The sequence below is a fragment of the Heloderma suspectum genome, chromosome 1 (assembly GCF_057233095.1).
Source record: "Heloderma suspectum isolate Gila_16-S chromosome 1, 16-S_ref, whole genome shotgun sequence".
NCBI classification, from domain to species: Eukaryota; Metazoa; Chordata; class Lepidosauria; order Squamata; family Helodermatidae; genus Heloderma; species Heloderma suspectum.
In genome coordinates this window covers 243,617,258-243,641,934 of record NC_139458.1, presented here as the reverse complement: position 1 = coordinate 243,641,934, position 24,677 = coordinate 243,617,258, and the positions used below count along the sequence as shown (strand labels likewise).

At 43.3% G+C, this 24,677-nt stretch overlaps 1 protein-coding gene across 1 annotated transcript in view; it reads left to right on the top strand.

The window, feature by feature from the left end:
- The window catches only part of EFHC1 (EF-hand domain containing 1), a 29,415-nt gene that overhangs the window by 1,609 nt on the left and 3,129 nt on the right, over nt 1-24,677 (top strand). The window contains exons 2-10 of the mRNA XM_084822618.1: nt 485-706; nt 2,879-3,166; nt 4,192-4,341; nt 7,107-7,299; nt 7,939-8,159; nt 10,520-10,660; nt 13,493-13,706; nt 14,514-14,661; nt 17,878-18,091. Coding sequence (XP_084678744.1) covers nt 485-706; nt 2,879-3,166; nt 4,192-4,341; nt 7,107-7,299; nt 7,939-8,159; nt 10,520-10,660; nt 13,493-13,706; nt 14,514-14,661; nt 17,878-18,091 — 1,791 coding nt within the window. The remainder of the gene's footprint in view (nt 1-484; nt 707-2,878; nt 3,167-4,191; nt 4,342-7,106; nt 7,300-7,938; nt 8,160-10,519; nt 10,661-13,492; nt 13,707-14,513; nt 14,662-17,877; nt 18,092-24,677) is intronic.

The window sequence follows — 24,677 nt, the reverse complement described above, 5'->3', positions numbered from 1 at the left end:
TATGCTTCATAATAACTGCAACACAAACACCTTCAGCAACATCTACTATCTGGATAGGTAGTCACTGAAAAGATAGAAGGAAGCATTAGTATTTTGGGTCCATGTGCGTACGTTTAAAAGCATGTGCAACGTATTCAAAATGCATCTACACCCGACTCAGAGGTTTAATTTCTAAAGCTTTTGAGCTGATCAGTCATGTGAGGGGCTGAAATCTGAAGACCTTTAGTGTTCATCTGTGCACATTAACAAAATTGTAAAAACAAACACCAGATCCCCAACTTCTCATCAAAAGACAAGATATGTCAAAGACTGAACCTCTCTTGGCTGAATACAAGAATAACATAATGAAAATTACATAATTAGTTTTTTGTCAGATTGCCTTTGAAAGAATGCAGAACCTTTTCCGCTTTGTAAGTGAGTGCATTTGCTTAGAATACCAGTTAGTAATCTGTACGGCATTTGACTCTTTATTCTCTTTCCTTAGAAAACTGCTTTTCATCGCTCTCAGACTCTGGGTTACAAGAATGGCTTTGCGTTTAAGCGACTTCCAACTGTGGGGATAGGTAGAAATCGGCTTTACGTAAACCAGTTGTCCCAAGCTGAATTGGATGAACTATCCAGTAAAAGACCCACCTTAACTTATGGCCAACCCAGACAAGCTCCACCTGCAGACTTCATCCCAGCACATGTGGCTTTCGACAAAAAGGTATTGTTTAAGAACATATAATTTCAGGAACAGGGATGGAAAAACCTAGATAAGTATTTACTGCAAAGTTAAGGGAACAACATATTTTTCAGATCATAGGTAGTTGAAACCATTCCACTGGTTTCAACTATCCAACATGCTTCAGCACTTTGGATAGCTCCTTTAGAGTTCTGGCTGGTTCTGACTGAAGCCCAGGATGGATTCACAGCTCCACTGAAATCGGAGCCACCAGCCTCCACTGGTAAAAATCTTGCTTGAAAGGAACTTTCTTTGCTTGGGAATAGAATTTAACTGTTTAAATGCCCTAAGAGTTCTTCCAGAGACTATGCTAGAAGACAATTCCAACAGCCTGAAGATTAATTTTTTAGAATTCGCAAACTAACATTTTTCTGTATAAAGAAAAATTTTGAGAATTTTTTCCTCAAATGGATGAGTCTTCTGAGTATGCAGAAACCCCTGTCATGTCTGTAAGTGCCTGCTGATAGGCATGGGTCCACCAAATTCAATGTTAGAATGAACAAGTTGGGAGCCCACAAGGAACCATGGTGAAGGGAGAAACAACTGGAAAATTCTCTGCACTCCACTGCAATAGCACTGTTTTCTGCTCACCTAACCCTGAACGTCAGCAGTCTAGAGCGGTAGCACAGGAAACTGCTCATGTAGCCCCATATTTGAGTGGTACAAGGCAGGGAGGAGTGTTTCTACATCTTCCTCTCAATGCTAAATGGAAGAATTGCAGGGAGGAAATTGGGCCATTGTCACATTGTCACCCATGGTCTCGGTGGTTTCTTAACAGTCTGGTTTGCCTGATCAAAAAATCTATGGTTAACAGACCATGGGTTATATGTGAGCATGCCTGAGTGCGCTGGCTTCTGCTTGCTTACTTGCTTCTGCTTTCTGAAACAATGCAGGAATGCTCCATTTCTGGGTCATTGTCATAATGTGCGAACCTGGGACTCTGGGTTGTTTAGGGTTAAACAACCCAGAGTTTTAACTCATGGCTTGTTCTTGGGTTCCTGGGTTGTTTCAGGAAGCTGATTCAAAGCGGCGAGTGGGTGGGAGGCGCTCGCTGCCACGTGACCACACCAATTCCTGAGTTGTTTAACCCAGGAATTGGCGTTACATGAAAACCAGGTCACATTATCCCCAGATCCATCTCATGTTTGCTGGGATGTGCAAAATTTGGAAAGGGGTATGCGTGTACCCATGTGTATGCACATGCACACAATGCTTTAAAAGATTTCTCTGAGAGATTCTGAAAAAGACATCTGTGCTAAAAGTCAGCAAAACAGATAACACTGAAGAAGAATCAATGATAAGTGATCAGTGAATCGGCAGATATGTGTACAATCAGATTACAAAAACAGGTGACATGTCCTCTCCTGACAAAGATGGAAGAGGAGGGGTCAGGGTAATGGCTAGAATAAAAGAGTTGCAGTCTGCCCGCTTCTAGAGCTAAGAAACATTGCAGTAGAAGTAATACCTATTTCCCGAGATACTAATTTTAGTGCTAACATACCTAGACATAGAATGTAAATAGGGCTAGGCAATAGTATTAGGTGCTGTCTGACAACTGGCATTTTCTAGAACAAATCAAGTTACAATCTCTAGGTGGGGGCATGTCTTTTGAGCAACAATTGAGGACTGATTGGCTCTTTATTGTTGGTATCTATCAGCAATTTATTTATATATTTAAACACTTAACTACCACCTTTATTTTCCAAAGAGAAACCTAAGGCAACTTACATCAACATAAATAAAAATTATAATTCAGAATTTAACATAACCCACATCTCCCCTAACAACCTCCTGGTCCAGTATAGGCTCTGTGGAAGAAAGAAAAGAAACTTCCCCTTTATATTCTTTACTTTACTCTCAGTTAAAAGTCATACAGAGCTCTGACCTATCTTCATTGCATACAAAGGAAAGAGAGATTAGATTGTTTGCTGCTGCTGCTGATGTTAGCCTGATGTTGAATGGAGCTTCCCACCTTTTTCCAGAAGGCAGCACATCCTTTTATAGCCCCTAGTTTTAGTGTGGATAGAGTGTAGCAGATTCCCATCTGCTCATGCTCTCACAGTGTCAGCTCTTTCCAAGAGGATCTCCTGGAACTTATAATTAAAATAATTGTTTACTGTCTTATGGGGCTCTTTTTTTTCCTTTTTTTTGCAGGTGCTGAAGTTTGATGGTTACTTCCAAGAAGATGTCCCCATATCTACAGAAGAGCATTTTCGTATCCGCCAAGTGGGCATTTATTATTATCTAGAAGATGATAGCATGTCTGTCATGGAGCCCATTGTGGAAAACTCTGGGATTCCTCAGGGCAAACTCATCAAACGGCAACGCCTACCCAAGAATGATCGTGGGGACCATTATCATTGGAAAGATCTGAACCGGGGAATCAACATCTCTATCTATGGAAAAACCTTCCGGATAGTTGATTGTGATGCATTTACAGAGGTGCTGGAAACTGGAAAGTAATTAACTAACCTGCAGAATTAACTGAATAAGGGCGCAATCCTATGGGGATAGTCGGCCGCCTCCAAACTCGGAGGCGGCTGACTATCCAGTGCAGGGTGGGCGGAGCATGGAGGGGATCTTCTCTGTGCTCTGGCCACCCTGCATTTGCTGTTAGACAGCCAATTTCAGCTGCCTAACTGGGGTGCCTCGGGAGGGGGGAGGCTGGACAGCGCATAGGAAGCATTGTAATGGTGCTTCTGCGGTCCCTTCCCCGCCCCGAGGAACTCCACCTTTTTGGCTGCTCCACACTGCTCTTCCAAGCGCAGAGCCAGGGTGACCATGCCTCTTACGAGGCAGCGGGGGAAGGGGCAGAGAGTCGGATTTCTGGGAACCAAAAATTCCTATGGCTGTCTAGATGCTGTCTAATGGCCATAGGATTGCACCCTATGATAGTTAGAAATGAGCCAGCTGTCTTGCAGTATTGGCCCACATGTTTTGTCACAAAAGATGTTCATGTACTTTATAGGTCTATTTGTCAGCTGATTCATCTGGAGTTTTCCTTTTCGCATTTCACACATAAACCTCTCTGATATTACTAGATGTATTTTGAATAATTATCTTATAGATCTACTTTAAGATGCAAAAAGGAACTATATGGACAAAGCCTGTCCCAAAATAGCCTCTTACAATATAAACACAGGGTTTAATAGCAGTGTACAAGACATCTTAGGGAAGTTTCAGTTCCAGCAGCATGGAATCTAGGTAAGTCATTGGTTAACATTTTTAGATATAACTTCACAACCACAGACTAAAAACGTACATTTAGGGGGGGAAGAAGGAGTGGCAATTGTAGGCCCATTTCATAAATTACCCAAATACAAATCCAGATTTGCTGCAGAGCAGCGGTGCAGAACCTTCTCAGGCCCAAGGGCCACATCCTGCATCATACCTGTTCTCTGTAAGCAACATGTGCATAGATGCACAAATAAATAAATAATATTAATGACATGGCTGTCTTTTTCTAGACTTTTCTGGAGAGCCAAGGAATTGAACTGAATCCTCCAGAGAGAATGATTTTTGATCCTTACACAGAGCTACGTAAAATGCCTCTACGCATGTACGTCACACCGTCAGATTTTGACCAACTCAAGCAGTTTCTGGCCTTTGACAAAAAGGTGAGTTTGTTGTATGTGTTTGTTTCATTTTATTTATAACTCCCTCTTCTTTATATAATAAAATAACAAATAAAAAGGAGCAGCAGAGGCAATATAACACAAGGGTGAGACAGATGTCAGCCTCTATACTCAGACAGGCTGCTGCCTATCCAACACAGGTGGGGTGAAGCATGGAGGGGATCCGCTGCTCCGCACTCTGCTCGCCCTGCATTCTTGGCGGGACACACGTTTTCACGTGTCTAGCTGCAGCTTGGGGGAGGGGGAGGGAAGGGGCCTGGAGACCCGATAGGAAGCTGTCTAAGGCAGCTGTTGTGGTCTCCTCCCCTCTCTGCCCCCGGGACCACCCCCTTTCCGCCTTCCCCGTGCTCTGTTTACAAGTGCAGAGACGGCAGCGGCATGGAAAGAGCCATGCCGGCTATGAGGAGGAGTGGGTGGGGAGCGCAGTATCTGGAAACCAAAAAATCCCTATGGCCATCTAGACAGTGGCCAGAGGATTGCTCTCTAAACCTGTAGAAAATTAAACATGTAAAGCCTGCCTGAATAAACACATCTTAACCACCTACCTAAAAGCAGAAACAGAGGGAGCCTGTCAGATTCCACAACTGCAACCCCATCACTGAGGAGGATGTGTCCCTAGTACCTGCCAGCCGCATTTCCAGTGGTGGCCGGCTAAAGAGCCAAGCTTCTGAAGCTGATCATGAGGCTCAAGCAGGTTTATATGGGTGAAGGCAGTCCTTAACGTAATTTTGTCTTGGGCCATCAAGGGTTTTAAAGGTCAACACCAGCAATTTACATTGGACCCGTAAACAAATAGGCAACCAGTTTAGTTGATGTAAGGCGCTGAGGTATGTCTTTTATCTTAAAGCATTATTTTAGCTATTGTGGGGCTGACAAATGCTGCAGCAGTGGAGTTTTCCCACTGAAGTTACTGTGTCATATACTATTATCATATGCTATGTTTCTGGCTAATATTCAAGACCATTGAAAGTTTAGCTAGCACAGTGTAGAATGCAGCTGCTTGATTACTGGGGTACAGTTGTCTGTCATGGAGCATATTGCACCTGTGTCTCATGGTCTGCCTTGGCTTTCTACTTTTGTACCAGCAAGCATCAAATATTGAATCTATGGGCCTTTTTAGACATCAGGGAAAAATCTGGACTTTGGGGCAGTGATCATATGACAATTGGATAGGCCCGTGTTATTTTATATGTCACCAAGGACTTTAATAAGAATTGTGATGCAATTTTTTTTTTGCACAAATTATTATGTGACAAGAGTATCTGTTTGGGTTATGCACTGAAACAGGCTGATTATTGACAGCCTTGTTTCCATTCTTCAGCTTTGTTTAAAAAAAAAAAAAGCTGTTATGAAGCAGCCACACAGATTCAAAGTGGGGTGGGGGGAATTATTCAATCTAATCCTTGAGTATTTCTTATGGCATTATCTCCTCTGGTTTATTTATATGTACTTCCAAAATGGCACTGTCTTAGTAGGACCATAAGATTGCCCAGTTCCTGTTCTGTGAACTACTTCTATTTTATTAATGTCTTTCTGTTCATCCATAACTGGGAAATCTAAATCCCAATGATCTCTGGAATGAGGAAATGGCTTGGGCAGTTGGCATGATCACTCCTAAACGTATTCTCCCATGAGTAAGATTTCTCTGGCTCCTTCATTATTATGCTTTAATCGCTTCAAGATTTCTTTCTTCCAGTGTTTAATTTATTGTTTTACTTTATGTTGGATTTTTTCTGCCATCCTGTCTCCATTTAATTGTATTTTATGGTTTAGTTTAAAGGTTATGATTGCTTTCAATTTGTTTGTGATTTTGACTGTTATCAAAAAAGAATGGTGGAATAAAATTTACTTAAGTGTGTGTGTGCGCGTACGCACGCATACACACACACATGACATACATATATGCATAGAGACATAAATAAAATGGCTCAGAAGCTTCAACTGGTTCAGAATTCAGGTGCTAGGATTCTGACTAGTTTGCCTGGATGGAGCCACATGACACCAATTCTAAAAGAATTACATTGGCTCTCTGTTCAGTTCTGTGCCCAATTCATGGTGCTGATGCTTACCTTTAATGCCTTTAGGCCCCAATATCTGAAGGAATGTCTCCTCTTGTACTATCCTGCCTAGGCATTGAGATCTTCAGATGACGTCTTTCTCTATATTCTATACTTGGGAGAAGTGCACTATTTATTTCCAAAAGAAAGGGCTTTCTCTGTGATGGTGTCCCAAGTTTGCGGTGTCCTTGCAAGGGAGATACTATTAGTATCGACTTTATTCATTGCAGCACCAACTGAAAACATTCCTGGTTGGCCAGGCATTTTGAGGAGAACTTTGAAATTGTAAATTTAATTCAGTCTAGGTTGATGCTTTTTCGTTTGCTGGTTTATAGTTTTACTGCCTCTTGTCTAATTTTACTTTTGTATTATATTGTTTTTATACTTTTATGTACATTGCCCTGGTATTGCCTTTGGTGATGAACAAGCAATATAGAAAATGAATGAATGAATGAATGTGAAATTCCCCTTTAAGGGTGCAAAGAGCTGCCTTATACTCAGTCAGACTGTTGGCCCATCTAATCCAGTGCTATCTCCTCCAGCTTGCCGCAGCTCTTTCAGGTCTCTGTCTGAGTCCTGCTGCCTGAGAGTCTTTTAAATGGAGATGGCAAGGATTGAATCTGTGAGCAAAGTTATGTGCAAAGCTTGTGTTTGGTCACACTGAGCCCTGGCCCCTTCCCTGTCTTACAGGTGCTTCGTTTCTATGCCATGTGGGATGACACTGAGAACATGTTTGGTGAGAACCGGCATTTTATCATCCACTACTACTTGGCGGATGATACAGTGGAGGTGCGGGAAGTACATGAGCGGAATGATGGCAGAGACCCTTTCCCAGTGCTGATAAGTCGCCAGCACCTGCCCAAAAAAATGGTGGAGAAGAAAGGTAAGAGGGGCATGTGTTCTGGTTGTTTAAGGACGAGGGATTTGTGGGGTCAGTAAGTGCAGTGAATACACACGTGCAAAAACTGGTGCATATAGGTGTCTGTACAAGCACGTTTGAATGAATCCAATTAAAATTTGCTATATCAGGAACACATGAATACGGGGACATGGGAATCGGACCTATGAGAATCTGTAGCCAGCATGAGAAGTGTGTGTGAGTGGTGCCCTATTTTAGACTGCCAGATGTGAAAAAATTATATAAGCATTCTAGCATTAAATGAGGCAAAAACCAGTTTATGAACAGTAACACTAAAATACTCAATTCTAGTCACATTACTTTGTAAAGTACTATAACTCAGCCTATTCTTGTCTTCCCTAGAAATGCTGCATATTCTTTAGACTCTTACTAAATGTTGTCTGATATGTTCTGAGATCCTGTGAAAATTACTTCCAGAATCTAAGCATGTTATGATCAATTTCCATCCATTTACAATTATCTTATTAATGTGACAAAGTGAAGGAAGCATTATTATCATTCCGCCACTTGTCCCTGGAGATAGTCTGCATTTTTTCAACACATACTTTTCTTTTAGTATTATCAGTGGCAACATGTCTAACCGACTTGTCTTCCTTCCACAAGGAACCTTCCCAACTTGTGTCCTGGAGATCTCTGATCAGGAGGTCTTGGAATGGTTTACAGCTAAAGACTTTGCTGTAGGCAAATCTACTACTCTTCTTGGGCGCTCGTTTTTCATCTATGATTGTGATCAGTTCACTAGGCAGTTCTATCGAGACAAGTTTGGCATCACTGACTTCCAGCCAGTTGATGTAAGGAAGCCACCCCCAGAGGAAATCAAACAGGTAATGGGGAAACATGGGGAGAATATGTAAGCACAATCTGTCTAACTCAAAGCTAAAGCTCTAATTCCCTTCCTGAGTCATTGCAAGAAATTTCCATTGAAATCAATTAGTCTGGGGTTAGTGGAGGGGCAGGCCGCCTGGTTGTTGGGCCTGGTGGTCTATGATGTGCTTCAGGTGGCTGTGAGCCTTTCTGTGCGGGAGGGATGTGCTGCCGAATTTTGTGTTGTGGCTTCTGGTCCTTGTGAGAGGACTTTTGCTAGGCAAAAAGAAATCAGTGGACCATATTTCCAAAGAATGTGTTTAGCATCAGGAAGCTTGATACGTAACTCTTTGCTGTGTCTTGCAAAGCCTATACAATCACTGACACAGCACCTCTACCCTGGTCACTTTTTCAAGGTTAGCCCAGCATTAGATTTGTACCCATGTGATTATGAATATTCTCCCAGCTGGAGACTGGTTTGGGTGACACGCTGTGGCTCATCGTGGGTTATTTAACCCATGGTGAGCTGTGGCACTCCATGGTCTGTTCTAGGGTTATGTGAGGGTTGTTTAACCCTCACATAACCCATGCTTGCTGGGTTTGCACAACACAACAACTCAGATGAAGCTGAGTCACATGGGTTGAGTCAGTTCAGAGGGTTAAACCAGGCACTGCCGTAGTTCAACTCAGGTTCAATAATCACTTAGGAAGTTTTGCAGTGGGAAGCTAGAGTTTAGAATGTGGAGCGGAACTGAGAAGATGAGTGGACAATCAGGGGAAGCAAAAGCAGCTGGGAGAAAGTCAAGAAAGCTGGCAAAGCTGGCTAGGATTGAAGACCAGAGGCACTAGGAAGCACTCATGTTGCTCAGGCGAGGTTTCATGTCTGAGCTTTGACCATTTATAGCGTTATATGTTTCCCACTTCTGAGCAGTGAAAAGCTTCAAGGGCAGCACTACAGGGTTTAGCTTCCTTTAGATGAGAGAACCTTATGGTGACTTATGATGACCTTTTAAATATTTGCTTTATTTATGAATAAACAGAACAGGTGTAGTGGAAACAAACAGCAGGCAACAGATCCCCAGAAAGCAACTCATGCAGCCCCTTAAGGCTGCACCTCAGCTAGACATCTTTCTTCCCCGCCCCCACAATTCAAACGGACTAACCTGCTTTTTGCTGTTTCTTGCCCTCTCCTCTCAGCTTGGAGTGGTGTCATCTTCTCTAATATCTAATGAGTATCTCATTCCAAAAGCTGGAGAGTGAATGCCAACTATTAGGAAACTATCTCCTGCCATTAGCTCCCCTTGATAAAACCTCAGCTGACGATCCAACACTATTAGCAAGTAATCCGTTCTACAAAGGATGGTCTGTCAACTGCCTTAACACCAGGGATCCAAATAGGGATGTATGAAAGTGACTTACCTTTTCGCGGATTCTGTTCATGGTGGGAGGGAAGGCGTTCCGTCCCTCCCCCCGGAATCCTCGATGGAGGGGGAGGCGATCCGTTCCTCCCCCCCGGAATCCTCGACGGCCGGCTGTGCTCCACGGCGGCTCTGCGGAGCAGCCGGCCAGGCCCAGGCCAGGGCCGTCGCAGCCGGATTTCAAAACAAAACCGCGTACGCAAATGGCGGCGGCTACGGCCGCCGCCATTTGCGTTCCTTATTTTTCACCGTCTTAGTCTACGTCAATATTTACGTAGACTAAGACAAAGAAAAGAAAGGGGAACGCAAATAGCGTAGTGGGCGCTATTTGCGTTCCCCTTTTCTTTGTCTTAGTCTTCGTCAATATTGACGTAGACTAAGACGGCGAGAAATAAGGAACGCAAATGGCGGCGGCCGTAGCCGCCGCCATTTGCGTACACATTGTTTTTTTTTTAAACCCACACATACATGTTTTTTTTAAACGCCTATCACGTCTATGGGGGAAAAAAAAGACACAGACTGCAAATGGCAGCGGCGGCAGCCGTTCGGAAGACCAGCCACCGCCGCCGCTGGAGCCACCGCCGCCTGGAACATCCGCCCCAGGTAAGTCTCGTCCCGGGGGGGATCCGCAGGGGGCGGGGGGTGGCAGGCCGTTCTGCGATGGATTTGGGCGGGCCGAATGCACTGGCATTCGGCCTCACCGAGCTCCGTCGCGGAATTCTCTGACATCCCTAGATCCAAAGGCAGCAGAAACTGGGAGACGGGGTCAGCTGGGAACAGAATCTCTTGGGTACTGATACTGGGCTCTCCTATGCCACCTCATTCCAACTACGACTGATCGTGATGATGCAGCAGCAGCAGGTGCTGAGGTGCTTTAAAATGAATGTAGCCCATTTTACTATGTCTTGAACTAAGTTGCATGGCATAACATTGTAATTCTTCCTGGCTTCCTTTTTCTGCAGATAATCCCTCCATACAATGGTTATGGCTTCCTCGATGACTCTCTCCAGAACTGCTTCAGCCTGATTCCACAAGCACCTAGGAAAAATATTATTAAGATGCTAGAGAATGACCATAAAGTGTTGCGCTATGCGGTTATAATGGTGAGATGTTCCGATACATGCTGTTCTTTCTGGAGTAAAGGATGAGTTTGGGGACTGGATGTCCTCTCGCTAATCCTTGTCTCCAGTGGCAATGCTTCAAGCCTTAGAGTGGTGGAATTTCAGTGTAACAAGTAGCAGGGAAGTGGGGAAGATGGCGCCAGATATAGGAGTTTCCCTTTTCATTCCATCTCCTGATGCCTTCGAAACATAGTGTTTTAATGGGTTCCACTTGACAAAGGAGCTGAAAGGAGACCCATCACATCTCGTACCCAATGTTGTCAGAAAAGGCATTCAATTAAACTCTATCCATTTCATCAAGCTCTAGTCATGCGCTAATGAGATATTGGCCAGGTTCGCACAATCAGTGGGGTAAATTACGCAGTATGGGTTGTTTCCCTTGTCCCTGTGCATGCCACTCACGTGCCCAGCATCTGCTTAATTACCCACGCCGTATTGCGAGTTGCCATGTTGTCTGAACCCAGTGCGTGGCACGGTGGGGGTGGCTTCCAACCCACCCCACAACCCCTACTAGAAAACATGGGTTGTGGGGTGGGTTAAAAGCCACTCCCGCCACGCTGCACACCAGGTTTGGATAACGCAGCAGCCCGTTGACATGGCACGGGTACTTAAGCACTTGGCAGGCATGCACAGGGCAGGGAAAACAACCCATACTGGGTAATTTCCCCCACTAATTGTGTGAACCCGGCCACTGGCTTGGTTTGCATAGTTGCTGTAGCTCACCGTTGTTTATTTACGCCATGATGGGTTGTGGCACATGCTGGTGGCACAGTGAATATTTAAGCTGTGATGAGTAGTCACCATGGCATATCATGATGTGAGAGCCCAGTGCAGGGTGGATTGTTGCCATGGGTAAAACAGCCTGTTTGTTGTGGGTGGTTTGTTAACCACAGCAACAACCCATCCTCACTGGGTTTGCACGTCACGATAATGGCCACTGGCATGCCCCCTCACCCAGTGTGGCTTAAATAAGCTACACTGGGCTGCGATGATCGTGCAAACTGGCTCATAGAATGGCTTATGGTGCTGACTTGAATATACGTATGTTAGAATGGTCATCCTATTCAAAGCAAAGCAGTGTAGATAGACAGAATCCTCTCAAGCATATATGGGTGCACATCTGATTTAAACTGGCAGTTTCCAATCTAGCAAGTGATATGGGTGCATTAATTATGCTTATGTATGCTGATATCCTTAGCTAGATTAGTGTGTCTATGATTCCACGGAGCTGAGGATTTCTTTGACCGTCAGACTCTGCAGTTGTGCTCCTTCATTGCTTCCTATTTCAGAGCATCTGCTACCCTCACTTCTGTCTGGGTGACTACACTCTAGACAGGTCACCAGCTGCCAGGGCAAGTGAAAGACATTAAAATCTGGAAGCAATATGAAGGATAGTTGTCTCATCATAGGAAGACATTGCCACTGAAAAATATCCAGAAGGTAACTGATAAAAAAAGTCCTTTACCTGCCCTTTACCCAATGTATTGGTTAATTAACTAACTAAATTTAAATAAATTTTCATCTTGCTAAAAGCTCAATAGGCATGCTGTTCTGAGATGCTGAAAGAAGTATAAGATAACTTACAGTTAACCCCCCCAAACTACTACTCATTGTTAGAAAGACCTTCCCTGCTATGTTATTTTTCATTCCCTATTACAGTAGCATACTAGAACTATAAAATAACCTCAAAAATAAATGTGCCCTTGACACACAGCTTAGCTAACTAAAGTTAGAGCACAATCCTATGCATGTTTAGACAGAAAAAAGTCCTACAACTCCCAGCACGTCCCAGCCAGCATGTGCTGGGAGTTGTAGGACTTTTTTCCTGTCTAAACACGCATAGGATTGCACCCTAAGTTAATTGAAGTTGATTAATCCACCAGTTAAAGCTTGCAGCTTTAGTAATAACCCCTTTCATGAAACTTTCCACATTTTGGGATATTCATTTATTAGTAGTAGTATCGGTATTTCTCTATCTATGTACATGGCATTAGCAGCATCCGCAAAAAAAAAAGAAAAAAAAAGCAGTCCCTGCACTAAGGAGCTTTAGGCTGCAATCCTATATACATTTACCTAGGAGTAAGCTCCAATGAAAATTATGGGGCTCATTTCTGAATAGACATGTAATCTGAATAAGATTGCACTTTTAATCTAACAGTGGGAAGGAAACAGGGATGGTGACAAGAATAAAAAGTAACAAATGCCAAAGAAACAGCATTATTCTGCACACCTTATTGTTACACATTCTGCACACCTACATCTCGATTGCAGAGCTTGATCACATGCATTTCTGATACATCTTCTAGTAATATCTCTTATTTTCCACATCATACTCTTTTCCTTTTTGGCAAAGCCCAGCCTTAAAACCCAGCTATAGACAGTTGCCAACAACAGGCCTAATAGCAGTTGAGTTTGCAAATTGGAATATTGGGCCAAACGTGAAAAAGCCTTGTCATTCCCAGGAACAGGCTGTGATAACAGTCTGCCCTACCATCTCCTTTAAATACCTGTTAGTTTTATTGGAATTTGTTTCAAAAGGGTCAATGTTTAGCTTCTATTTAATCATGCAGATGACACCAGATATCTGCAAGTTAACACAATGGCACCAATTAAACTTTTTTCATGGGCTACATTTTCTCAGCATTGAAGTTATAGTTTATTGTTGTCCATTTTGAAATCAGGCCTAGCTCTTTTGGTGCTTAGGCAGATCCATGATGAAAACAACTCTGAATTCTCAGCTTCTCGTAAGTAGAGTTTCAGCGAGCCCAGTTCTTCCCTACCTGTGCAGCTCATACGCGGCCTTAATCTCTGCAGGAATCCCCAATTCCTGAAGACAGCAAGCGTCGTTTTGTCCTCTCCTATTGGCTCGCCACTGACATGATCAGCATCTATGAACCACCTGTGCGCAATTCAGGAATTATTGGGGGCAAATACTTAGGCAAGAGCAGAGTCCCCAAGCCAGGGTCCTCTACAGATGATCCTCTTTACTATGAACCAGCTGACTTCACCGTTGGAGCTATGGTGGAAGGTAAGAACAAAGTGGGAAGGTGGGGTATGAATATTTTAAATAGAATAAATCTCAATATGTGTCACTTGTCACTATTTTAATTAGACTCATCTATATGGGAAACATTGATATTGACATTTTCCCTGTTATCTACAAAATGCCTTTAATATTGCATTGGTTAATATATCCTGCATACATAAACTAATGAATCTTGAAGTCACAGTGTTCAGATATGTACTATGGGACAGCTTAAAACCAACTAGCCCATAACTGACAGTCATTTTTAAACTAGGTACAGCCCTGCTGCATCCGTTTTTGTGGGATTTGAGCTCTTTAATGGCTTTGGCAATACCCCTGCGAAGTAACAAAGTGGAATTATCTTCATTATTCTGATAGGGAAAACAGAGTGCTAAGAAATTAAGGTAGAGGTAGGAGACGTCCCCAGTCCTCTTATAGCTTAATCCTATTGCTTTACACTCTGGGCCCAGGATCAGAGTATAAAACAGAGAGTTGTGGAGCTGGGTTCAACAACAGTTCTGTTGTTCAGTTGTGGTAGGTTCTATTTCAGGTTCTGCTTCAGTCACTTTGCAGAGCAAGGTAGATTGCCAAGCTGCAGGGTAAGCTGAAACCGTTGACACATTGGATTGTATGCTTATTCTTCAGAGAATATGCCTGTTCATGTTGGAAGTGTCACACAGACAGTATTTTATTTCATTTATTTAATTTCTATCCCACCTTTCTTCCAAAGAATGGGACTCAAGGTGGCTAACAATAAAAACCGAACTAAAATCTTAATAGTGATAAATTGGTTGGCTTTCTCTCATCCAGTGTTTGGCCACAGGTTCATTATTGTAGACGTCGATCATTATGTCCTGAATTATATGGAAAGCAATTTGGAGAGCTTTCCAGCAGCAGTTGTGCAGTCTATGAGGGATCACTTTGCACCTCGCCAGGCAGCAACAGAGGCAGTAAGGAGGTGAGCTTTTAAAAGGAATATGCTCAAAGATTTCTGCTGGAGTTACTAGGTTCTGCATGGGAGCTTCATCCCATGTTTCTTAGCATGACATTATCTATGCCAATTCTGATGCCATTATACACATTATGTAGGTGAAGATCCTCTTCTTACATTAGCCTCATGGCAAGTACAGCACAGTTCTTTCCCACACTGTGAAGAAGCCCCAGGCCACATGGGGGAACCTACGCTAGGGCTCCTGTACCAGTTGTTAGGGAACAACAACTGGAGAGGGCTATTGCCCTCATGCCCTGCTTTGTAGGCTTCTGTCTTTATGTTCTTTAGGTTAGTTACCCATCAATCCAGATCAATCAGACTTGACAAAAATAAACAAGTTAATCTTTCAGTCATTCCAGTCAAGGAACTTCACACATACACCCACACACAACCAAAATGCAGGAGACAGTATTTTGCTATAATAAACAAATCACTTGCTGAAGATGCAAATGCAGAAACCAAGTTAACCAAAGTCCAACAGTTCAGAGGGGGGGCGGTATCTTATATTTTGAATGCTCCCAAAGAGTCTATGCTAAGTATTTCTCCCAAATATGTGAGTCCTGATACCTGGGTTTTTTACATGCCAGAAAGTTTTTGTCATTGCGGAGCATTAAACATGCGGTTCACCTCCAGGTTCAAATTGTGTAGACCTCAATCCTGCCTTCTCACAGTGTACCACCACATTGTAGAATAGCTTTTAGACTGGTTATCTATAGACCACAGATGCTAAAAGAAATATAAGAGGGAAGCAATATTGGGATGTGAATGTGTAAGCTAATCATAGTTTCTGCACTGAATCAATGTAGGCTATGACTTTTGTGTTGGGGGTTTTAGTGGTCAAATATTACTGACCCACCCTGCAGAATCTTGCAATTTAGCTAGAAAATGCAAAGAAAAGAAGAAAGGTGATTTTGTCAGATAAAATACAACCTGCAACTCCTGCCTAGAATCCAGGGCCAGAACTACGCAGGGCTTTTATGCCGGTCCTACTGCGCCCTGAAGTTGATAGAGTCAGATGACGCACGCCCTTCTCTGTAGCCAGCGTACTGTTTCTAGCTCTAAAATCCAGTGTTGCTGAGGCTCCTTTTCCGACGGATTATCCTGTTGCAGCGCTTTGGGGGTCTGTGTGAGCTGAACTGCCCTCGCTGCAGGCTGCTGAAGCAGTGCTGATTGGCAGAAGGGAGAGTGGCAGGGGGTGGGTTGGTGGGCACGGGGAGAGCAGAGTCATGTCTACCTGGTAGTAACTTCAAATTGCACTTGGCAGAGTATAGGAGCAGAGGGTTTGGGATGATTCCTCTGCTTGTTATAATATTCATTGAGTGGGGAGTGGGAGTGGTGGAGAGCAAACCTCAAGCCCACCCTTTTAAAACTAAGCATCCCTACTTGGAAGTAATTCGTCCTCTTTTGCAGATCACCACCTGCAAGGCAGAGGGAGGGGGAGAGTGGTGGAGAGCAAGCCTCAAACAGCCGGAGGGGGAAGGAATGGAAGTAGTTAACCTTCCGCTTTTCTGTATCAGGGATTTTGAAATGCGTATCTCCCATCTGCACACCTTCAAATATGAATGGGGCCAGTTCTCTGCTTTCTCCCTTTTCTTTGCCTCAAGGAACAATGAGCTGGCATGGATACCATGTCTACTCAGAAGTAAATCACATTTTTTCCAATGAGGGTTACTCCTGAGAAAGTCAGCTTTTGGGTTCTCTTTGTAAAATATATATCCATCCACGCAGCGTCATAGTTTTACACTCATTCTTGCAATGCCCTTCCCCTCTCCCTCCCCCTTCCTTCCTGATTCTCAGATACATGGAGCATTATTGATTTTAAGAGCTGATGGCCCCCAAATGACTCCTAATCCTGCCAGGACCATTATTATTGTTAGTAGCACTGATGCTGCTCGGTCATTCTCAATATTGCTTTTCCGGAGGAGCGTTGTTGCGCACTAAGGGGTGCTGCTGCTGCTGGAGGGACAGAGAGGGGTGGGAGGGAGGATGTTTGCATGTCTTCTCAGAAGTAACTCCTCCACTGCATGCAAGGGAGGGGGAAAAGGCTGTTGATTCAAAGCTAAGGGGGGGACCAGAGGGCTAAAGAAAGGAGATGCTAAGGTACTCAGAGCTTTATTGATTTTGAGCTGATGGTTCGAATGTGCCCATGTATGGGATCGTCCCCCACCCCCCTCATTCTCATCCATTTCACTTGACTGAGCACAGAAAGGAGAACAGGGGTGGAAGTAACTCGGTGTTTTGCATTGGCTTAACAAAGCACGGGAGTGTGGAGAACGGGGGGCAGGGGCATGCCTGTCTGTCCACATGTGCACAGCGGTGTAATCCAGGTACTTTAATTCACCCCTACTTCCCTTGAGAGAGGGATTAGGCAAGGGGAGGTGTTTGCTAAATGTGCCTACTTGGAAGTCATGCATGTCCATTGCACTTGACTGAGCATGAAAAGGAGAACAGCGGTGGAGAGCAAGCCTCCACTCATTCGCTGCCCTGCACCTGTGCAGTTCATGATGTTGTTCTGCTCACTCACCCCTGCCCAAACTAATGCGGCTTCAGGTGCCGTTTGCCCAGTGCAAGCTGTTCTGCATCACTTTACTGGCTACCATGTGCTCCCGGAGAAGCAAAGCCGAATTGATGAAATTCCGGATTAAACCTGAAATGGACCATGAAGTGTCTCCATGTGGATGGGACTCAGGCTCAGCACACTGCTAAATTTCCTCAAAGCAGTATGTATGATTTGTAGGCTTGCAAGTTTTTATCAGTTTAATTGATGGGTTAACTAAACATCTAGTAGGTTAATCACTGGGAGTGAATTTTAATCAGTGGGGCTGTGAGTTGGGAGCACTTTTGTTTGTGTGTGTAGCTTCTTGGTTTGTTGCATTATTATCGTATAAAATTAAATTAAAAAACCTTAAAGACGGGCCTTCTTTTGAGTGTAGATTTTGTGTATGAACTTGTAAGCTTCAGTAACTCAAAAGGTCACCTATAGTGAGGTTTGGCAATATGCAAATATATCTAAATTTAATCAATGTGATTAAAAGGCAGGTGATTAATCAACAAAATCCTTTAATCAGGCGGAAGCCCTAATTATCAGTAATGCTTTCAAGATTATCCTGGCCAGACAGGACTTGTGAATCCAAGATGAAGTTTACTTAGTTCAAGTAAAAGAAGTTCCTTTTCATCCTATAGGTTAGCTTCAAGTGAGACCGACACACAGGAGCTGGATGCGTTAGCTGAGCAGATCCAGGAACACATGAGGCGACATAACTACTTACCAGATAGCAATATGCAGGCAGCATTTCTCCAACAAGACAAAGATGGCTCAGGGCTCCTGAACAAAGAAGAGTTCTTTTCCCTCTGTGACCATTTTAAAGTGCCTGTTGATGACCCTATTTTCCAGAAGGTAAATAAGAACAGTTACCATATCTGAATTCTGGCAGGAAATAGATATCAGTGATGTGCACTAATTTGACAAAGTATGTTATGTATATACATTCTCATGCAATATGTGTACACAAGACACATAGTCAAATTACTGTGCATCACTGAATTCAGTGGGGCTTACTTCTGAGTCAATATGTATCATATCATGCTGAAAGTCCCTTACCATATGGTGAATAAGACAGGGACAGCTAATGTGGTTAGCAGCAGGAGCTATGATTGAAAAGTAAAAAGAGAACAAATAACTTCACATTGGTTTTTGAAAGAATTTGGAAATCCATATAGTGCGTTTCCTACATATGCAGGTACTAGTACAAAACATGTCCCCTCCACACTGCTAGTGATCTGTCCCAGAGACTGGGAACAGCCCAGTATCAGCATGGCAGTGCAGTATTCATTACCTTTTTCTGTTTACTAACTATACAAATATATTAGTGGAGAGAAAATAGCATCCTCCTTGAATAAGCTCTCTTGTAGCATGGAGAGCTGCCATGCTGGATGTGACCTGCTATCAATTCATGTTGCAGGTAACAGAATTTGCTTGCATTTATCAAAAATGTATCTATCGCTCAGGGGTAGGGGTTATCGCATGTTTTCTTGGATACCACTGGCATAATTTCTGCTTGGAAACTAAGTGGCAGTTCTTGAGAATCTCCAGAGATGAAGGATACTTCTGCACTAGCCCTTTTCTCTAGAGTTGCCATCCTTTGCTTACTCCCTTTTACAGAGCATCCACATGATGTTAGCCTGTTTCATTGCAGTGCTCTTTGGAGTTATCCTTCTGTATTTTTTTTCAGACCTATGTGGTGATGTGCATGTGATAAAATGCAGTTGTAGCACCAGCCTGTGCACTGTAGACAGGCAAAGATCTATTAAGGCTTTTCAGTACTCCCATGACTTTAAACTGAACATTTCTCTTTCCATGTTCAGTCTGTTTTATTGCTTCCTGTTGATTCAGGCTGGGGGAGTAGTGCTGAATAGCCTCTGATTTTCCCTTTGAATAGCATCTCTAAATTGTCCCCAAATGTCAGGTTCTCTTCTGGTAAGGTGAGGGAGGCCTTAATAACTGATTTCCTCTCATTTTTTAAAATGTTGACATAGTGCCTTTATTATTTTGCTATAAAAATGAAAAGAAAATTATGAGAAGAATACCCCCCCCCCCCACAATCCTATGTGAAGAGAAACTGATACTGTATTAAAAGCTAAAGCTGGGATGAGGAGGAACCAGCTTCTACTGTTTCTTTGCTCTAGTCTCTCACTGCTACAGTAGCTGAACGGTAGCCAATTGCTTCCTTCCCCCAGTAGTATTTTAAGTATATTGTAATGTTAAGAGCTCATGGATCACTGCCTTGTTGTGGCGAAGGGGCTTGCGTAACTCAGTGAAGCCATAAGCTATGCCGTGCAGGGCCACCCAAGATGGACAGGTCATGGCGGAGAGTTCTGACAAAGTGTGGTCCACTGGAGAAGGAAATGGCAACCCACTCCAGTATTCTTGCCAAGACAACCCCATGGAATGTATCACAAGGCTGAAAGATATGACGCCGGAAGATGAGCCCCTCAGGTCGGAAGGTGTCCAATATACTACTGGGGAAGAGCAGAGGGAATTTCCAAGTAGCGCCTGAAAGAGTGAAGCGGCTGGGCCAAAGCCGAAAGGACACTCAGCTGTGGATGTGTCTGGTGGTGAAAAGAAAGTCCGATGCTGTAAAGAACAATATTGTTTAGGAACCTGGAATGTAAGATCAGTGAATCAAGGTAAGCTGGAGGTGGTCAAACATGAGATAGCAAGACTGAACATCAACGTCTTGGGAATCAGTGAACTAAAATGGACAAGCATGGGCGAATTTAATTCAGGTGACCATCGTATCTACTACTGTGGGCAAGAATCCCTTAGAAGAAATGGAGTAGCACTCATAGTCAACAAAAGGGTGGGAAAAGCAGTACTGGGGTACAATCTCAAAAATGATAGAATGATCTCAGTACGAATCCAAGGCAAACCATCCAACATCACAGTAATTCAAGTCTATGCCCCAACCACTGAGGCCGAAGAAGCTGAGGTTGATCGGTTCTATGAAGACCTACAACACCTTCTAGAACTAACACCAAAAAAAGATGTCCTCTTCATCATAGGGGATTGGAATGCTAAAGTAGGAAGTCAAGAAATCCCCGGGATAACAGGCAAGCATGGCCTTGGTGTACAAAATGAAGCAGCACAAAGGCTAATAGAGTTTTGCCAAAAGAACACGCTGATCATAGCAAACCCTCTTTTCCAACAGCACAAGAGGCGACTCTACACATGGACATCACCAGATGGTCAATATCGAAATCAGATTGATTATGTACTTTGCAGCCAAAGATGGAGAAGCTCTATACAGTCAGTAAAAACAAGACCTGGAGCTGACTGTGGCTCAGATCATGAGCTTCTTGTTGCAAAATTTCAGCTTAAATTGAAGAACGTAGGGAAAACCGCTAAACCATTCAGGTATGACCTAAATCATATCCCTTATGAATATACAGTGGAGGTGAGCAATAGATTTCAGGGATTAGACCTGATAGACAGAGTGCCTGAGGAACTATGGACGGAGGTCCGTAACATTGTTCAGGAGGCAGCAACGAAATCCATCCCAAAGAAAAAGAAATGCAAGAAAGCCAAGTGGCTGTCTGATGAGGCTTTACAAGTAGCTGAGGAAAGAAGGGAAGCAAAAAGCAAGGGAGAAAGGGGAAGATATATCCATCTGAATGCAGAGTTCCAGAGAATAGCAAGGAGAGACAAGAAGGCCTTCTTAAATGAACAATGCAAAGAAATCAAGGAAAACAATAGATTGGGAAAGACCAGAGATCTTTTCAAGAAAATCGGAGATCTCAAGGGAACGTTTTGTGCAAAGACGGGCATGATAAAGGACCAAGAAGGCAGGGACCTAACAGAAGCGGATGAGATTAAGAAGAGGTGGAAAGAATACACAGAAGAACTATACAGGAAAGATCTTAATGTCCCTGATAGCCATGATAGTGCGCTCACTGAACTTGAGCCGGACATCCTAGAGAGTGAAGTCAAGTGGGCCTTAGGAAGCATTATTAACAACAAAGCTAGCAGAGATGACAGTATTCCAGCTGAGCTATTTAAAATCCTAAAAGATGATGCTGTTAAAGTGCTGCACTCAATATGCCAACAAATTTGGAACATTCAACAGTGGCCACAAGACTGGAAAAGGTCAGTTTACATTCCAATTCCAAAGAAGGGCAATGCCAAAGAGTGTTCAAACTACCATACAATTGCGCTCATTTCACATGCCAGCAAGGTGATGCTCAAAATCCTACGAGCTAGGCTTCAGCAGTATGTGAACCGAGAACTATCGGAAGTACAAGCTGGGTTTCGAAGAGGCAGAGGAACTAGAGATCAAATCGCCAACATTCGCTGGATCATGGAGAAAGCAAGAGAATTCCAGAAAAACGTCTATTTCTGCTTCATTGACTACGCTAAAGCCTTTGATTGTGTGGATCACAACAAACTGTGGCAAATTCTGAAAGAGATGGGAGTACCAGACCACCTTACCTGTCTCCTGAGAAACCTGTACGAGGGCCAAGAAGCAACAGTAAGAACCAGACATGGAACAACCGATTGGTTCAAAATTGGGAAAGGAGTACAACAAGGCTGCATATTGTCGTCCTGCTTATTTAACTTATATGCAGAGTACATCATGAGAAACGCCACGTTGGATGAATCACAGGTCGGAATTAAGATTGCCGGGAGAATTATCAACAACCTCAGATACGCAGACGATACCACCCTAATGGCAGAAAGCGAAGAGGATCTAAAGAGCCTCTTGTTGAAGGTGAAAGAGGAGAGTGCAAAAGCTGGTCTGAAACTCAACATTAAAAAAACGAAGATCATGGCATCTGGCCCCATCACTTCCTGGCATATAGAAGGGGAAGAAATAGAAGCAGTGACAGATTTTATTTTCTTGGGCTCCAAGATCACAGCAGACGGTGACTGTAGCCATGACATTAAAAGACGCTTGCTCCTTGGGAGGAAAGCTATGGCAAACCTAGACAGCATAGTAAGAAGCAGAGACATCACCTTGCCGACAAAGGTTTGTATAATCAAAGCTATGGTTTTCCCAGTAGTAACGTATGGCTGTGAGAGTATAAGGAAGGCTGAGCGCCGAAGAATCGATGCTTTCGAACTGTGGTGCTGGAGAAGACTCTTACAAGTCCCCTGGACTGCAAGGAGGTCAAATCAGTCAGTCCTAAAGGAAATCAACCCTGAGTGCTCATTGGAAGGACAGATACTGAAGCTGAAGCTCAAATATTTTGGCCACCAAATGCGAAGAGAAAACTCTCTGGAAAAGACCCTGATGCTGGGAAGGATTGAAGGCAAAAGCAGAAGGGGACGGCAGAGGATGAGATGGCTAGATAGCATCACCGATGCAATGAATACGAACTTGAGCACATTCCAGGAGAGAGCGCAGGACAGGAAGGCCTGGCGTGCTATGGTCCATGGGGTCACGAAGAGTTGGACACGACTTAATGACTGAACAACAACAACAACAATGTTAAAAGCATATTTTTGTTTCTGACATTTTGCACAATCTGGACTTTTTTCTTCTTTTTTTTTTTTTGCCATGCACCACTTTTGATGTGAGATATCGGACTTTTTCTTTACTAAAGAATTTGTAAAAATTCCCTCCAATAGTACAATTCTACTTGCTGTGTGCAGTGTGGTTGCTTTACTGTCACAGTCTCCAACTGGGTCAAGTTTGACATAATTGGTGATGAGCGACACAATTTCCTCTTTTCACTCTCATTCCATTAATTGCTTAAACGTGCTGTGACATTAAAGCTTTTTAGAAAGTTTTTTTATTAATTTGAAGTTTGTGTCCTCCTCTGCTGCCTAGCCACTACATGAGTGCGCACACATTGCTCAGAGCATGTACTTTTCTGCCATACAAGTCCTGCAGCTTGAGAACACCGTTGTTGCCCATTTAAAAAGTGACAAATAGCACATCAGCAAAGCCATTCCTTCTTCCGATACTCGATCTATTACATGCAGATTGTAGTGATGCAGCTGAAACCTTACTTCCAGGAATATGGCTACAATGCACACTCCAGTTATGTGCTTCATTAGAATTGCCAATTTTGGGTTCTGTACACCTGGTGCCCTATTTTGTTGTATAAAATGCACTTGGAGCATGATTTGAGTGCTTATCCAGAAAGAGGCTTCAAATAGAGCTGAACTCCAGATCCTCCTTCAATCTCATGCATCCTGGCAAAAAGAAGCATCCTGTTGCCACTGCCAGGTATGGGCTGGAGGAAAGGTAGAAAAAGAGGCCCTCTTCTTCCAGCAGTGCAAGACTGGGCTGAACTGTGGCCCTCCTTGAAAGGGAAGTGTGGCTTTAGTGCAGCTGCTTAACAATGATGCAAGGATCCAGTGGACAACCAGTTGACACCCTACTTGACAATGCAAAATGGACCCACAGGAGGTCCTGCCAGCTCATTTTTGTGCTGATCTGAGAGACAGCCCCTGTTCTTTTCTGCCTCGTTTCAGCACAGAAATGGAATCTAGACTCCTGTGGCTGGAAGAGTGGAGGAATAGTCTCAGCTGTTTCCCTACTGTAGCTTTGAGTGACATTTTTTGGCAGCAGAAATGCCAGTGTTTCAGTGGACAAAAATATTTTCCTATGTATAATGCTTTTCTTTCCTCATTAACTGGATGATTACATAAATCAATATTTCTAAATAGGTGTGTGTGTGGGGGGGTGGGAATAGCCCAGGATAGGGCTTTTTCTCATATAGCACCCATGCTTGGAATTTGCTTCCCAGGGAAGCTTGCCTAGAACCATCTTTTATCTTTTGGCACCAGGTGAAGACTTCTTTAAAAAAAACTCAGCTGGGTTTTTAGGATGTTTAGTTCAACAGATGGCTTTAGCAGTGTTTTTAAATGCTGGTTTGTTGCTGTCTCCTTCTGTGATACTATAACAGTGTGAACCTATGCATGTCTACGCTGAAATAAGCCTCACTGAATTCAGTGGGACTTACTCCCAAGTAAGCATGCATAGGATTGCAGCCTAAATGTTATAGCAGAAGTCACCATTGACATTGAGGAGTTGCTATCTAAACATAAAACAAGTGTTGAGCTACTGATTCTCCTACCACAAAGGGATTCTTATATTTCTTTCAATGCACTGAACCCTATAAAAAGGGTTTAACTGACCTAGAATGATTTTCGTTCACTGAACAAGGGTGTAACTCTTGGGGTTGAAAGGAATTCTTTTCTTGGAGACAGTTGGCTAAGACATTTGTATATATTGGTCACCTCTTTTAACCCAGTGGTTCTCAAACTCTGGCCTATAGCTGTTTCTTGTAACATGCAAAATCAACCCTAAATGAGCTGTACAATTGTATTATTTAGCATAAAGCCAGAAGGGAGTGTTCTTGTTTGGAAAATAGATCAGCAATATTCTCCAACCCAGACCACTTCTGCAACCCAATGTGAAGCAACACCCTTTATCAAAAAGCTCTATAAAATTCAACTGTACCATTGCAGTGTGAAT